General features: G+C 27.9%; 1 protein-coding gene across 1 annotated transcript in view; it reads right to left on the bottom strand.

The window, feature by feature from the left end:
- LOC107456326 (Enhancer of mRNA-decapping protein 4 homolog Ge-1) overlaps positions 1-17,450 on the bottom strand; it is a gene marked incomplete in the record, with an annotated part of 45,146 nt that overhangs the window by 16,119 nt on the left and 11,577 nt on the right. Inside the window, 11 exon segments of the mRNA XM_071183208.1 lie at positions 606-689; positions 1,989-2,163; positions 3,425-3,817; positions 6,070-6,164; positions 6,249-6,333; positions 10,493-10,658; positions 11,645-11,741; positions 11,977-12,072; positions 12,699-12,782; positions 13,855-13,967; positions 14,264-14,368. Of these exon segments, the coding sequence (XP_071039309.1) occupies positions 606-689; positions 1,989-2,163; positions 3,425-3,817; positions 6,070-6,164; positions 6,249-6,333; positions 10,493-10,658; positions 11,645-11,741; positions 11,977-12,072; positions 12,699-12,782; positions 13,855-13,967; positions 14,264-14,368 (1,493 nt within the window).

Raw genomic sequence — 17,450 nt, 5'->3', positions numbered from 1 at the left:
CTGCCCTAAAAGTAAAAAAGTATCCTAATAGTAGCCTATTCCTGAAAATAGTTGCTTTTTTTGGCCTTTTCAGGCAAAAAAAGTCGCCATAGTCGACTAAGGCCGAAAATAGTAGCAAATAGTTGCATTTCAGTAGTCTGTGGCAACCCTGCAGTAGTCATTTATGTCCAACATATAATAGTAAAGTATTAAGAAGTAAGTTTTTCCATGGTATTAGAATATGATAATTTTAACACTTAAAATTAAATAATTTCATTCTTGATCCTCATTTGTAATTCAGTTAACTGAATATTTACTATGACTTTTGGGATGGCTATTTGCCTCAAATTGATGTACATGCAAAATATTAAAAATAAAGCAACATATCATTTTATTTCAAACAATAATATTCTTAAAAATAAAACACAGGAAAAACTCATGAGTTACAAGATCATGAGTTAACTAATTCAGCTTTGCCTCTTTTAGTAAATAAACTTTAAGTGTTCTCTCTCTCTTCCCAAAAAATAAGTGGACCAAGTCAATTCATAACACTGCATCCGTTAATGCTAAATAATTCAACAAGCTAGATAACAAAGATTTAATATTGAAAACAAAAAAATACTTGCTTCAAGAGTTTGGAGCTCATATCTAATGATATATCTGAGGTTTCTCTGCTTTCAGCTTGAAAATGGGTAGGGCCCAAAAGTTCACTGCAATTTAAACTAAATAAATAAATGAATTTCTGGCAAACAAAAGAAATAATTAATATAACTGATTAATTAACATAAAACATAAAAAATATTTAAGTCTTCCAAAAAAGAAAAAACATTCCTATTTATATTACAACAATATGGATTTATTACCATCATCATCTTTCCGTATTTCGGAAGAAAAACTCTTTTCCCATTTAAATTATATTACGGATTTATAACCTTATAACCAACAAATTGATCGTCATCCAACCTTATTTTGGAAAAGAAAAAAAAACAACTCCTTTCTCATTTAAATTACATTAATATGGATTTATAACCAACATTTTAATCATCATCTTACCCTATTTCAGAAAAAAACTCTTTTTCTATTTAAATAACGTTTATAGGTTTAATTACTAACAATTTGATCAGCATATATCAGAATAGTCTTAGCTTTTTCAGTAGAATAAAATTTAACTTCTAGAAATTTTAGCTCTAAAACTATATTTCAATAAAGCGAAACATAAATACGAACAATGCCATATAAATAGATATACTAGTTTTAGTTCCATAATATTGAATCTTCTTCAGTGTCAAAACATAAATTTTAAAGTTGGCATTTTTGTACTTTTCATGTTATTCAGCTTTGTTAACAAAAAGAATTTAGTTGATCCTACCGTTGATTCCAGGTTTCCAAGAGATATGGGGAAAAAAAGGGAATTTAATCATAATTCAACCAAAAACTGAATATGAATACTCATAAGATAAGAAACATCACACTTTTTTAAATTGATGATTTTGTCAGTTGTCAATCATAAGCAAAATTCTAAAAAAGATTTCTATAATATCAGATAAATCAAGTTAAATTACTCAAAATAAGTAGGCATCTTTACTTCTAAAACTAAACTCTATATAAGTTAATCATCTAAAACTAAACTCAACTAAAATTCAGTGGCATGACAGCCCAGAGAGGGCTAAGGCCTACTGTGCCCATCTTAGTTTCCTCCTCTTTGGACTCTGGGGTGCAGAACCAGATGTTCCGGTTGGGTGATCAGCCGAAAGCAGAACCCCAGTGTTCAGTCCCCAAGCATGCTTGGTACTCATTTTATCGAACCACTGAAGGGATGAAAGGCTGAGTCAACCTTACCCGGTCCGAGGATTGAACTCAGGACCTGTGGCACGAGAACACGAAGCGTTTGCAACCACTCAGCCACAAATTAAGCCTCTAAGATAACAATATAATCTATTCCAGTCAATGTTCTAAACAATGCTAATATAACAAGACAAGAATACGAAGAAAAAATTTTTAAAATGTACTTGTCATTCATGTTCATGGCTGAAATCCTATAACTTTTAGTGTGATCAGGAGCCTGGGGCCAATCTTTCATGTGATATTCTTGATTCCTTGAAATTCCTGCAGCTTCAGATAAATTAAAATCTTCTAAACCATTCTCTTCATGTTTCACACTAGATGAATCACTGGGTATTTCATCTGAAATGAATATACAAGATCACTGTAACATTTAACTGCCATATCCATAATTTAAATATTTATAGTCTTTGTAAATAAAATAGGCATTTCAAGGTTATATGATTTATTCACTCTTCCCCTCTCCGTTACTATGGTATCCACAAAATTCAAACTGGTCACACGGTGACACTGTTTATTATTAAATGAAATGTATACTTTTACAAAACATTTTATTAGGAACTGAAAACTTTGTTTTTCTTAGTTATTTTAGCATGAATTAAGATATTACTTTTAAAAAAGAAATTACATGTATTAACTTAGCTAAACTTTTGTAGATGCTTTTTTTTTAGTTTATAAAACATTTGTTTGAAAATATTAAAAAAAATATTATATGGTGAATTTAACGTTGAAATTTATAATTTTATGAAGGTTTTTATTAAGAACTAAAACCGTTTTTTCTTAATTATTATTATAAGATGAATTGTCGTACCTGCCAACATAAGAGAAATAAAATAACGAAGATTTTACTAGCAACATTTTTTAGGCTTCAAGTAAAGTGTTTTAATACATCATGCATAATCATTTAAGTCAAAAAGAGAAATTCAAAATAGGAAATAATATAAGCACTTACATTTAACGAAGTAAAAAATATGTAAATAAATTTTCATCTAAAGAATACATTTTTAAACCCTTATTTATAATTACTTAAACTATTAACACTCAACATAAATACTGGCAATAACACTATCTGTTAAGGAATAAGATAAGCAATTTAGCCATCAGTAGATATTTTATTGCCATTTTTTTAAATAAATTTCTTCAACAAATACAGAGAAATTTAAGAATATACAGGTAAACAGGAGATAGTCGAAAAATACAGAAGTCTTCGTTAAAAAACAGGAGACTGGGCAGGTTGTAATTATGATCATCTAAAAAGAGAAATCCTTATAAACTTTAACTTTTTTACATACTTTGTTTAACTTTTTTTTTGGTTTATATGTTTGAAAATATTAAAAAAAATTTTTTTAAAAGAATTAATCATAAACCCAATACACTTGAACTAAAAAATTGCTGATCGAGAGTAAAGTTTACACAACTATAAGCAAACAAATGGTCTCCAATTAATACACTTACTGGGGAAAAAAAGTCTGAGAAAATACCTGGTGGCCAGAAGCCCTAAGATTGGACACAAAAACCTGTCACTCAGGCCCGAGAGTTGGTCAATCTGCAGTATAACTAACAAATAAAAAGAGTAATAAACATAACACAGAAAATATGTCACCTAAATTAAGAATCTTAATAGGTGCAAGAATTTCAGCAACTTCTCTGCTTGGTGAGCTAGTAGCACTATGCTGGGAAGACTTCCTTCTAACAAGAGATGAGGCCTCTACAACTTCGATACCCTCACACTTTGTAGACACATCTTCAGGGTGAGTGAACGAGTCGGGGGCCGAAAGATTTGTGTGGGAGGGAGACGTGAAATCATTCGGAGTGAGAAGGACTTCTGAGCAATTAGAATAAGTAGAGATATGGGAAGGAAGTGAGGTGGCTGCAGGTGGAGAAGTTATGGAGAGATCATCAATACATAAATTCTTTTGTAGAGATATGTCATCTTTACGGCTACGGCTGGATGTGTTCAGATCAACGCTAATGTCTGACAGGCCATCTTTATAAACTGCAACAAGAGAAAAATGTCATAAATTCATGAGCAGTTTATTATTTGTTAAATTAAATTTAGTATTTTTTTAACTTTCCTATCTTTTTTTTCTGATAATGCAACCTTAATAGGAAATAAAATGCAATTTCAAACTTAATTACAGGGTTCCCACTCTACTTCAGAAAAAAAAAATTCCCCGACTTTTCCAAGTATATCAGGTACAATTCAATGGTGATCCATACCATATTTTATAAATACCAAGCAATATTTCATCAGAAAACTTAGAATTTGTAGCCCTGTAATTATTCCTGGAAGTTAACTTAAGAAAAACTCTTACAATAAGTTTTCCTAACTATAATTATTGCGATAAAATTAATGCTTGTCATTATGTGATTGCAAGAAGCGAATAGCATGCAGAACAAAAAACATATACATAGTGCATTATTAAATAAATTATTAATAACAAATTACATTATTAAAGTAATTACATTATTAAAGTAATTACATTATTAAAGTAATTACATTATTAAAGAAATTAAACTTTACATATTAGTGAACTGTATCACATTTTTTAAAAAATATACTTAAAATATTCTTTCGGATAATATGGTTGAAAACTGCAATTCTTTTTTAAACTAAATATATTACAATTTTCCTTATATTTCTTTGCAAAATTATAACGTCTATCTGAAGTCTAAGATATTTTAAAACTAAATAAATGTGAATTTTAAAAGTCAATTATTAAATAAAAAATGAAAATTTTTCAAAAATCGAACAATTTTTTTTTTAAAATTATGAATAAGAATATAATACTGTAGGTAAAAACTAAATTTTGACCAGCATGCTTTCATATACAATGCATCAGATTGTTTAGTGATATTATATAGTGTATAACAGGGGTTTCCAACTTACATGAGGCCGGGGGCCACAATTAAATACACAAATCAAATTGCGGGCCGCAACTTTATCAAAATTTTTTGTGAGACTCTTTTATGTTTGAAGAAACATTAAATATTACTGTCAGAGTTTTACCAAGTTGTACAAAACAAAAGTATTGAATTACAAATTAAAATAAGAAGTAGATTAGTAAAAATATTTAATTGTTATTAATAATAACTTTAAAGATATAAATAAATAAAAATTTGGGCTACAATAACTTTAATGTGCACATATGTATTAAACAATTAATATGCAACAGATATCTAATTGTTAAGGTATTAAAACTTACATAGTAGCACACAAAATATTCAATGAGAAAATTGAGGTTTGTCTGCTGCAACCACCTGAGAATCGATATTTACATTTTAAATTTAAAATTTGCAAATGTGTCTGTAAATATTTTCGTCCAAAATGAGTGGTTTCAAAAAGTTAAATTGGAGAATTTCTTCGAGAAAATTTTTGAATGATACGCACATGCTAAATTATATTCACAAAATACAAAAAAAAAATGAAATAAAAAAGAGCAACATACATGATTATTTTTGTATTTGAATAAATATTTTCTTGGATGCAAAACTTGAAAAATAAATTTCTTTGCACCGTTGGTATGTTAAATTTCACAGAAACGAAGAAATTAGGTTTTTATTAACGAGAAAAGTATTTTAAACCCATATAGAATTTTTACGAAAATTGTCCGCAAAAAAATGACAACTAATATATTTTAGTTCGCGGGCCACAAAAAAAGACTTCGCGGGACGGATGCGGTCCCCGGGCCGCCAGTTGGAAACCCCTGGTGTATAACGACAGACAATTTTACAGTCATGTTAGTTGATGACATCAAAGGATATGCACATTTTTCAATTAAACAATTTCGTCTCTAGAAATATGTCTTGTTAAATACAAAAGGGAACTTAAATTGTACAATGAACCTATATAAAAGTGAATTTTTTACGTTCAAATCATCCCAAATATTAGCATTTATAAACAGTGATGTTAACTTTTATTCGAAAATTTAGAATGCATATTTAATATCAGATAAATATCAGAATATTGGATATTTTTGATTTTTTTTCCAAAATCCCTGACTGAATGCATTAGAAAATTAAAAACTAAATGTCATTTAAAATTCAAAATTATTCATTATTCAAGCACGAATTATTGAATAAAAAATTAAAGTTATGAAGCATACAGTAAAATAGAAATAGAATAAAAATATTTCTGTGAAAATGCAGTACATTTTTACATTCCAAAAGAAAAATAGATTCTAGTTTACATGACTCGATATTTAAATGTGCATTTTTATGTCAAAATAAATGTATAAGAAATAATACCATATGAATCTTGTGACAATGAACTAATGGATTCGGCAGACATTAAGGGTGAATTCATTTTCGGCTGATAATAGATTTTTGAAGACTGAAGAGCTCTAAAAGTAAACACATGAAAAATTACAACTCAATCATTTTAGATTTATACAAACATGACGTGCTTTAAAATCAATATACTATACTTTGTTTGTATCCAGAACAGCTTCAAAATGTATTTTAGAGATTCATCAGCATTGTTCAACTCATCTCCAGCTTGTTCGATATCACCTTTAATATCAATCAATATGATTAACATCAATATGATTAACATCAATATTCTTTCCACAACAACAACCTCAACAACAGTTATTATTTTAAAACTGTTTATCTACATTTTTGTTCTAATTACTTAAATTTAAAAGTAGTTTTAATTATCTTTTTCAGCAATTATCACTTTTAAGTCATAGGACAAGCTGTAAAATTGCCTAAGTCGGTTTACCAACTCATGGAACAAAGTTATTTATGGCATAGTTATTTTTTAGCATATTTTTGACAAAATAAATTGAAGCTTTGAATTCAACAGCTTTGTACAAATATATAAACAAGAATTCTTTGCCTTTATTGTTTACTTCACAGTTACAACTTTATTTTCCTTACATATTCAGGAGAGGGAAAATAGCGCAAGTCTTGTTCACATTGTAGAGGTCTAAACAAAAAATACTAATTGTTCAGAAAAGTGAATAACGTTGGAAGGAAAAGAGAAAATTGTGTTTGAGAAATTAAAAAATTCATTCAAATTCAAATCTGGAATATTGCAAAAAGGTATTATGATCGATTTACAAACGAGACACGAATAGAAAAGGCTTAAAAACAAAAAAAACAACAAAAAAAAGCTTTATTTTGAAGAAATCAAATAAAAGGTATCACTGCTTTCTTACACAAAGTTATAACAATTTGGGTATTTTTTCCGAGCGCTTGTTTATTATATGAAAAAAAGTTATGCACACATATATGTTTCATGAAAATGCAATAGATAGAAGCTTTTACAATGCATGACTTTTATTGCTAGTAATGATTTATTTGAAACTGCTACAAAAAATACAAAAGGTAAACATATTTTAATTAAAATTCATGGATAGATTTAATTACAAACGAAGCAAAATGTCATAAAAGTTGTAAAGATGAAATTTCTACTCCACTACATAAAGATGCTTACAAGTCATTTTGTGCAGCTATTGTTGAACCCATAATAATGAATAATTCAGAGGTAGTGCAAATGAACAAATTATCGAAAATTTTGAGCAAGACTGTGATAAAAAATAATTAAGTGGGAATGATTTAGATATAAGCAATAGGCAGCTAAAAAGGTGTTTGCAGCGATTTTCCTCAGCAAGTGTTTGTAAGACAAAAGCAACAAAATCTTTCTGAACTTGTTTTAAACAGCAATGTTTCAGATTATGTAGTTTTTTTTCCTGCTAGATTTAAATAAGATTCTAGATTTAACTGAATCAACAGAAGCAGAAGATGTCACTTCTTGTACATGAAAATGAAACAATAACAGATAATTATAATAGTGAGGCAAAAGGATTTATAAATAAGTCAGCTTAATTTTACAGCAAAAGATCTCAGAATCCCATCTTTAGATTTATTTAACCCCCAACTGCTGATAGTTTAAAGCTCCCAACAGTTGAAAAAATTATTCCTTCCTAGCTTTTTAACTTCCTTGCTTGGTGTATAGGAGATACAAATTTCAATACTTTGTAAAAACATGTGATAGTACAAAGACTAAAAATTTTTCAATTGCTCAGGATATAATTTATTTGACATCAGCTGAATGGAAACAAAATTAAATACTCAATACAATGAAAAGTAAAAATTTATATATATTGGTGCATTAAAAAAATTAGGAACATCATGGACTTTATCAAATACTCTTACGTAAATTCTTAAAATACTAATTTGTGAACTATATAGACAGCCTATTAAAACGCACATATTGTTCAAACTGAACTACCACCAAATTATTTTGTCTTAGCGTGCCACATAAAAAGAGTAAACTATCAAGCATACATTGATCGTCAGTTTCAAGAACATGATAGGTAGGTTTCCTGAATCCAACAAAGCATGGATAGATAGTAAAGGAAGAAAATTTAAGCCTTTGTTGTAACAATACTCCATTTGTACCAAATGGCTTGCTAAAAAACACTGTGCATGCCGAATTCCTCCTGTTTAATAAGTAAATGTACGAACAAATCAAACGCAATTTCTTGAACCAATTTATATGCTTATGTACTAATTGGGGAAACTACAATGGACAAGAAAATGAATGCTATGACAGGGTTCCCACTTTTTTAAAAAGGCAAAAATTAAGGACTTTTTTTTGAAGAAATTAAGGACTTTTCTTTTTGAAAAATTAAGGACCTTAAAAATAGTATGATTGTTCATCATTTTGAATATACATATACTGTAGGGAACCGATTATCCGGAACGATCGGGACCATCGCTATTCCGGATAACTGATTTTTCCGGTTTTCTGAATTGCTACAAAAAGCCATTTTTTTATTGTTAAACCAAACTAAAAAAATATATATATATATTTGAAAATAATCTTAAAAAGAAAAAACGATGAAGTAACACACTAATGATTATTTCCGAAATGATGGTAAGGTAAACATCTTTCAAAAAAGAAAGAAAATTCCTAAAATCTTAAGAGGGAAAAAAAAATTTTTTTTAAATTGCGGGAAAATTTATCGAATTTTGTTCCGGTTTTTTGATTTCCGGATAACGGGTCCTGTACTGTACCACCAGTTGCAGTACCTATTATATACCTTTCTAAAAAAATCAATAAATAAAAAACAATTTCATTATACTGTAAGAACTGATATATTTGTATTAAATAACAGGGTTCGTCAAAATAGGACAAAGCAATTTTTGCAAATCCGGGTTGGGTTTTTCAAAAAATATTTTCAGATTATTAAGGGTAAACGACATCTATGAAACTAATCCTCATTCCATTTTTAATGATTTCATTGACATTGAATTGCATAATTAAGTGATACTTCTTTATTTAGGACTTTACTTCATTCCTATAAGCAAATACCAGTAAAATTTAATTTCTTGAAATCCGTCAATTTTGACGGTCAGTGTGGGTCTTTTACTAAGGTACCTTTGAACTGCTCCCCCTTGCCCACACTCAATTCTTTTTTTTTAGAATGCTTCACTCACCCTCACAGAGTATCACTCGAGGCAAAAGGAAGAATATATTAATGAAAGAACTAATATATTAATGAAAGGAAATGCTTTCTTCCCCTTGCCTGTAGCCCCCTCACAGACATCCCTTTTTGTCTCTCTAAATTGCTCTACCCTCGATGCATGGTCTCATTCTAGGTGATAAAGAACAACTTTTTGTTATAAATATTTTTGTAAGACTGAAAAAATTGTTACTAACAAGTATAGTGATGCTGAAAAATTAGACTTTTAAAAACCTTATACCAAAATTAAGTACTTTCAAGGGCCCTTATTTTACAAAATAAAAATTAAGCAGTTTTTAAGGACCGTGGGAATCCTGAATGACAATTTAGATGATCAGGTGATTTTTTCAGACGAAAATTTTCCACAATAATTTAAATACATAAAAAAAAATTTATTAAAATTTTTCTTACTTTAATTCGGACTGACATAAACAGGAAAATCTCTTTTTATATGAAAACGAATATTCCTCAAAATAAATACCCTTATATTGTTAAAAAATTATAATGAAATACTTTTCTTCGGGGTGTATTTATTAAGTGCAATATTAACATTTAAGATATTATATTACCAACATGAAATGTTTTGTTAATTTCATATCTAATTTTAAAAAAAGTAATCTCAATCTTCTTTTTTGAAAAGTATTTTACTAAGCCAAAACACTGAAAATATCTTGAAATTGTATATCTTGGGTACTACTTTAACCTTGTGCAAAAAATTCTTGGTGAACTTTGTGTTTTTCAGTTAACAAGCACTATTTAAACATATATACAAAATATTTTAGTTTCCTGAGATGGCAAGCGTAAACTGATTTTTAGCCATCCTTCTTTGCTTTGTCCCATGACCTATTTGTATGATAATTGCTAATAAGTTGTAAATATTAAATACCAATACTGTCAATTTACATAAAAAATCTTTGACATTTATACTTATCAGTTTTTAAACAAAGGATATATTTTTGTTATTACCTAAGAAAAAATTTTAAAAAAATTTATTTTTCCTTATTGTATTTCTGAATGTTTACTGAGTGTAACATTTATATATCCAAATTATGAGGTAAAGATACGTATTGCTGAATCATATGTTAATGTATATTTTATATTTCATCATGATTTTTTTTTTCCTTTACAGAAATTTAAAATTTCTATTTATATTAAATTGATAGCATAAAATTAACGAATTACAGACATTTGCATACCTTCATCATCAGAATTCTTATCTTCTGAGAAAGACTGGGACTTTGTATAGCTAATACTGGATATGGCTAAACTGAGGATTGGGAGAGATACTCTATATTCAGACAGAGAACATATCATGGCAGAACCAGACACAGGATCTTGCATTATGTACATGATTAATACAGCCTAAAAAAAAAAAGAAATTTTACTTTTGAAACAATTCACACCAGAAAAAAAAATTTGATTGTATTCATTTTATTTATTTATTTTGCAAAGATCAATGCTGCCTTTTTAACAAAAATTAAGAAGCACAAAAGCTAGGGTTCATAAAACAGACAACATTTGCGGTGCCATACAAAGTCATCTTTGTATAAAACAAGGTGGGAAAAAATTAAGCGTAACAGAGGAAAAAAACAACATGTTTTCAGTATCAGCATAATAACAGAATTCCCACTTAATTTCTTTAAAAAAAATTCCTTGTTTCCTAGTTTTCCACAAAAAATTGATCAATCCACAAATTATTGAGAAATTATCTATGCTACTATCCTCTACTGTAATATATTTTTNTTTACTTTTGAAACAATTCACACCAGAAAAAAAAATTGGATTGCATTCATTTTATTTATTTATTTTGCAAAGATCAATACTGCCTTATTAACAAAAATTATTAAAAAAAATTAAGAAGCACAAAAGCTAGGGTTCATAAAACAGACAACCTTTGCGGTACCAGACAAAGTCATCCTTGTATAAAACAAGGTGGGAAAAAATTAAGCATAACAGAGGAAAAAAAAACATGTTTTCAGTATCAGCATTATAATAACAGAATTCCCACTCAATTTCTTTAAAAAAAAATTCCTTGTTTCCTAGTTTTCCACAAAAAATTGATCAATCCACAAATTATTGAGAAACTATCTATGCTACTATCCTCTACTGTAGTATATTTTTCATAATTTTCTTCCATCTTTTTATACATATAATTTATAGCATTACTCTTGGTCTTGATATTATTACTCCTTCTGTACATATCTTTATATTTGCCTCAAACCAGGCAAAGAAACTTTAGCATAGTATCAAAATGTTCACCTACTTTACGATCTTATGTTTACCTGTACATTAATATTAGGATAACACAAATGATAGTAAATTATTTTAATACGAAAATGTAAACTAACTCTTCGTTTGATGTCAGAAAGAAACAAAAACTTTGAAGAATGATCCATCTCTGCTTTTAAAACTGGCTCGATTACATCTTCAGAATTAGGACGAATCCTGAAAAAAAAGTGATTTATTTTAATGGATTCCATTGAACAAAAAGTTTACAAAACCTAAATTAAAATTTAGCATATTTCATTAATAATTTTGTTATTAATCATAAAAGAACTATAAATGACTAAATTTACTATTTTTTTATATTATTTTGACAACAAAAAGATTTCCTATAAAATTTATACCAAACTAAACTTTTAAACCGTAATTACAAAAGTTTAAGGAAAAAAATAAATACCTAATTGTTTGCAAGCAGTTCCAAGATTCGCAACTCCAAAGCTTTAGTTCAGTGTTATTTTCAGCACCTGTCACTGCAAACTTCCAAAATTGAACACTGCAATATTAGGAAATCATAATTTGAAACATTATTGCTCCAGTTAAGAAAAAATATTTTCATCTATATTTGTAACACAGCATCTACAGTTTATTTTTCCTCAATAGTCTAAAAAAAGCAAGCAAAAGTGATCCAAAAAGAATTATTTTTCTTTAAATGTAGATATAGTCAGAAAAAAATAAAAGGGGAAATAAAAGTTTATAACTAAAATAAAAAGCAAATTGACAAATATGTTAAATGAAAAAAATAATAAAATAAAGCAAAAGAAACAATATTGAGTTCCTGAAAAAATAGAAATATTGAATGCACAGTGACTTTCCTAATATAAATTAACATATTCACCAATCGTTATGGTACTATAAAGCATCTCCTTCAGTTTCAAAACACAAAATGAAACTGTCTTTTATTCAGTGCTCAAACACTGAAAAAATTGCTTCATCATTGTACTGAAACTACTGTATATAGGTTAAGGCTAGTCTTATTAATTGTGCTTTTTCCCACATTATTTTATCTTTATTTACAAACATCTAAAACTTAACCCTTCCAAGTCTTATAACTATGTTCACATTAATGATGTAAGCTAACAATGAAAATAGCTGCTACTAAAGCTTCATAAAATTTCTTACTCTGGCTTATGATTCTTATGGTTGTCTAGGAAATACAAGGATGACAATGGTTTATTGTTATGGGGAATCCACTTGTGTAAACATCTAAAAAAGAAATAGATTACATCAAATTATAGATTTTGTAAAAATATAAGGTCAAATCTTAACTTTTAATATTAATAACGTTCATTTCCATGCATAACTCGACTGCATAAACCCCTAAAATTGTAAGAAAATCATAAGGTCGACTTATACATACGTAATAAAGTCAGACATTCATTTCTCGTGAAGTATCAATCCCTTGTAAACAATGAGATCGATATGAATAACTATCAATTTACCCCTTTCAAAAACCTTAATATGTCATATAGAATTAATTAAAATTTTGCCTTTTCTTTCATCATAATTTCTTCATATACAAAGGTTCTTTCAGAAACCTTCATTTAGAAAAAAAATTTAGAATAAAAAAATTAACATAATTTATTTAAGAATATTTCGAAATATATAACAATGAAAACTTCAAAAACATTCCATAAAGTTACAAGTGTAAAGATTCCAGAAAATCATCTGTGTTGAATATAATAGCCTTATGCATCTTTAGTTGAAAGCAAAGGTATCATTATTATAAACATTTCAACAGTTTTTAAATATTGAATTTTTATTTATTTTTTTAAAATATAACAATTTCAGGTTAAATAGAACTTTTAATCAAGTCTTAAAATACCTAATTAACTAAAAACTTTGTTTAAAGTGACACTATAGATCATCACAGGTGGAAATGTAATAACAAATTGTGATGGAGATGTATTTGAGGGCAAATTTATCATACCCAGAAACAACAATGTGAATTATTTTTAACTTGAAAAAATTTTGCTTATGCATAAAATATTTAATTTTAAAAATATTCAAATTTATTTTTTTAGCAGACAATTTATACACCCGATATCAGAAATTTCAATCTCGCAATAAAAAATAAAGGATTAACATACATAAACAGGTCGGCAAATACATCATATACATAGTAATTCCCTAATTAAATACTTGCAAATATTAAAAATATGATTTTAACACTTTTTAAACGTTAAACGTTTATAAATTTTTTTTTTCAAAAATAAAACAATTGGTTTAACGTGACACTATAGATCATCACAGATAGAGATGTAATCTAGCAAGCTACCTTGGAGACTCATCTTGTTCAGGAATATTGACTTGAAAAAAATTAACGACTCCATCAGTACTAGCAATGGCAATCGCGGTTCCATCTGGTGAGAAAGTTGCAGTTGCGATTGGCTAAAATTACACACAATTCATGAATTATAAAAGTGAAATAATGATGATGACTAGAGCAACACAATATGAAAACAGTTTGTTGACGAGTCGGCATTATAAAACGCAATTCTTAATTTTTAAAATAAATATTAAAAGAGCAAAACTAAATGCATGTACAGTATAATATTATAGAAAATATATCCAAATTCAATTTGTGAAACAAATTTCGGATCTTTATATACTTTAATGCTAAGCAAAAAAGTAGGATTAAATTTATAAATAAATAAATCTTAATTTATAAATTTAAACTTACTTACCTCTTTATGATCTTTAATAACCTGGACACCACATTTAACTTCTTCTTGTTTCAAATTTCCATGACCATACTTTTTTATGACAGTATCAATATCCCATATCTCAGCCTAAATGACAAAAAAAGAAATTTCTTATAATTAATGATAAAAAACACAATTAAACTGTTAACGCTTGTTTGAGAAAAATATTTTCTTTACAAATAACACTGCAGATAACAAAAATAAGTACTAAAAAATAATCTCACATAAAAAATTAAACAAACAAAATGAGTTGAATATTTTGCAAATAAACTTACAGTGTCTAACATCAAGTTGTTTTATGTTTGATGCCTTTAAATAAATTAAAAATAAAAAAAAAAGTTCTCCATTATGTTTTTTATTTTCTAACATTTTAGAACTGTTGTTGAACAATAGACCCAATTTTTGGGTTTACGACTACTAATGTTTAACTTTGCAGCTTTGTAATTTTGAACCCAATCCAGAAGATAAGGGAACTCCTGGATCAAGTATTGGGAGAAATTTGCCTTCATGGAGGACTTTTTCGATGTAACTAACTCACATTTACGTTACATGGAGAGGAAGACCTCGAGACACTTAAATATTTGAAAAGGCAATTAGAGAGACATTGAATTTTTTTCATAAACTTAATTTTATTTGCAAATGTACAAATATAGGTAACTAATAAGTAAATATCCATTTCGACATAAAAAATCAATTTTTAGCACAATTCATAATTTTAAAAGTAAAAAATCAGATGTACACTCAGCCATATGTTTAATGGATGCTAAAAATTGAAACAGATTAAGAGATGAAACATATTGATAACAATATAACTTGAGTGAATAGCTTTTTTTTCATACCATACAAAGCTTTTTTTAATAAATTTTTTTTTCTTCACATAATATAATTCATGTTTTTGGGATTAAAAAAAAGGGTTAAAATATATGAAAATTTTGGATATTGGCTACTATTTTCGCACACTCAGTGCCAATTCCTTACTTCTGCATGAAAAGTCCTTTTTAGAAAGTTTTGAACAGATATGGCAAAAAACGGAGAAAAATGGTTATGTTGATGCAAAAGAATAAAGAGAAGAAAAAATATCATGAAAAACTGCTTATTTTTATTATGACTGTAGCTCATCACTTAAAGATGTGTGGCGAAATCATCGTACTTGATTCTAAAAGTTCATGCTCTGGCGAACCTAAAATATGCAATCTACGCTCAAAGTAATTTTTGTTATCTATTTGAACTGAACTGAAGTTCAAGAAATAAATCGCGGTAATCTCAATCTTCGTTACCATCGAAACCATTTTTGCGATACTTTGTTCTTTTTCTCTACTTTTCTTTACTTTTCTTATCTCTTTTTTCGGTAACCTGCCTTACGTTTTCTTCAGCTTTTACTTGTTCAATTATTCTTCTATGGTGTTAATTTTGTTAAGTTTTCATTAAAATTATGTTTAAATTTAGCATTTCTCCCAATTATTTTATCTTTGGTGACAGACTCAACTGAACACGCAGACTCATAAATAACGCAGCCGTTTTCTCGCCAAAGATAAGTTGAGCAAATCACGTTCGAAGGTCACCAATGTGGGGGGCGGAGTTAATCGAGAATACCAACCGTCATCTATCAAAAGGTACCTCGTGATAGAATCAAGTTAGCATGCTTTATATACTAGTGAATGATGTTAAACTTTTGTAGTGGTAGTTACGCCACAATATCATTACTTGAAATATTGTCTGCAATTGTTAATTAGCATACTTGAGGTCCTCCTTTCTATCCTGAAGATCCGATCATCAGATCGAAAGTTATTGGGGTGTTTTTTTTTTGGGGGGGGAGGGTACACTGTACATAATCTTAGCTTGATTTCGAGACACTATAAAAATAGTTTCTATCATGTTATCTTAAAAACACATTATTTCGGTAGTAAAATTAAAATGTCTATTTTAAGTATATTTCGACTCGAATTATTTATTTACTTATTTTTCTTATATTTTTTAACAATTATTGGCATTAAAATTTCTTTACGCTTACTTTCATTAATTTATGTCTTCTTGTAAGAAAATATAAATGGATAAAAATTCTGTTCGCAATTCGTAAAATATATAAAACATTTTTGTTGTTTTTTTTGTCATAAACTCGTTTTCAATTTTCAACAAATTTGATTGAGTAAAAACTTTTTAGACTCTACTTTTGCAAAAATTGATTTTTTTTCCTACTCTATCACCTAATTGTTTGTGTAACTTTATATTCCACAGAACAGAAATACGATCCTTTCTGAAATGATAGTTTTTATTATAATTTCTTTTTTTCAAATGACACTTATTCAATCAAAGAAATTCTGAAAGGGACGATGGAATAAAAATTCAGCCCCGATGAAAGAGTAAAGTCCTTTTCTTACTTTCTTCATCCCTTTGAGCGATGATTTATAATGCAATTTCAAAATTTTTATTCTTAAAATATCTTTGATAGTACAGCGGAGCATTTTTAAATTTAAGAAAATATAATGATTAATGATTTTTTTTATATTATCAACTCAATTTTTCTTCGAAATTAGCAAAAGAAATCAATTTATGCGAAATATTTGCATAACAAAGTAAATGTCCCTGCTGATAGTTTTATATACTCATTTTAAACTTTGAACACTAATTTTAGAATAAGTAAATTGAAAGTACTCCATATTAAAATTATTTTAAAGATAGAAAACCGTTTATTAGCCATTCATAATGAAACACATCGCGCTTTTCTCTATGAATAAAACTTGCAAAACCTTATTTATTTTAAATATATAATTTTGTTTCTTATATTCATGAAGTATTGTTTTTCTTAATAAAAAACACGATTTAAAATGAAGTATTATTCTACATATATCAATATAAATTTTCTGTTTATTCCGGACAGTAATGAATAAAAAGTTTCTTTAAAATAAATCATAAAAAAAGCTATATTTTTTTCTATTTCTATTAATGTTATAATTCGCAAGTTTGTTTCATTCTTGGAATAACTATCCCAGATAGCAGTGTAAGTGTGATTAGTTAGTAAACCATGAAAGCTTTTAACAATATTAAATTTATCTAAACTAGTTTACCCTCTATGAGGTTCGAATCAGGCTTGCATAAACAACCTTTTTGCATTAAGTGTGAATCTGAATTTATAAAACAATGCTAGAAAACTTCTGCAATCGAGAATGAA

This window comes from Parasteatoda tepidariorum, chromosome 7 (genome assembly GCF_043381705.1).
Source record: "Parasteatoda tepidariorum isolate YZ-2023 chromosome 7, CAS_Ptep_4.0, whole genome shotgun sequence".
Taxonomy (NCBI): domain Eukaryota; kingdom Metazoa; phylum Arthropoda; class Arachnida; order Araneae; family Theridiidae; genus Parasteatoda; species Parasteatoda tepidariorum.
This window is presented reverse-complemented; position numbering and strand designations above follow the sequence as displayed.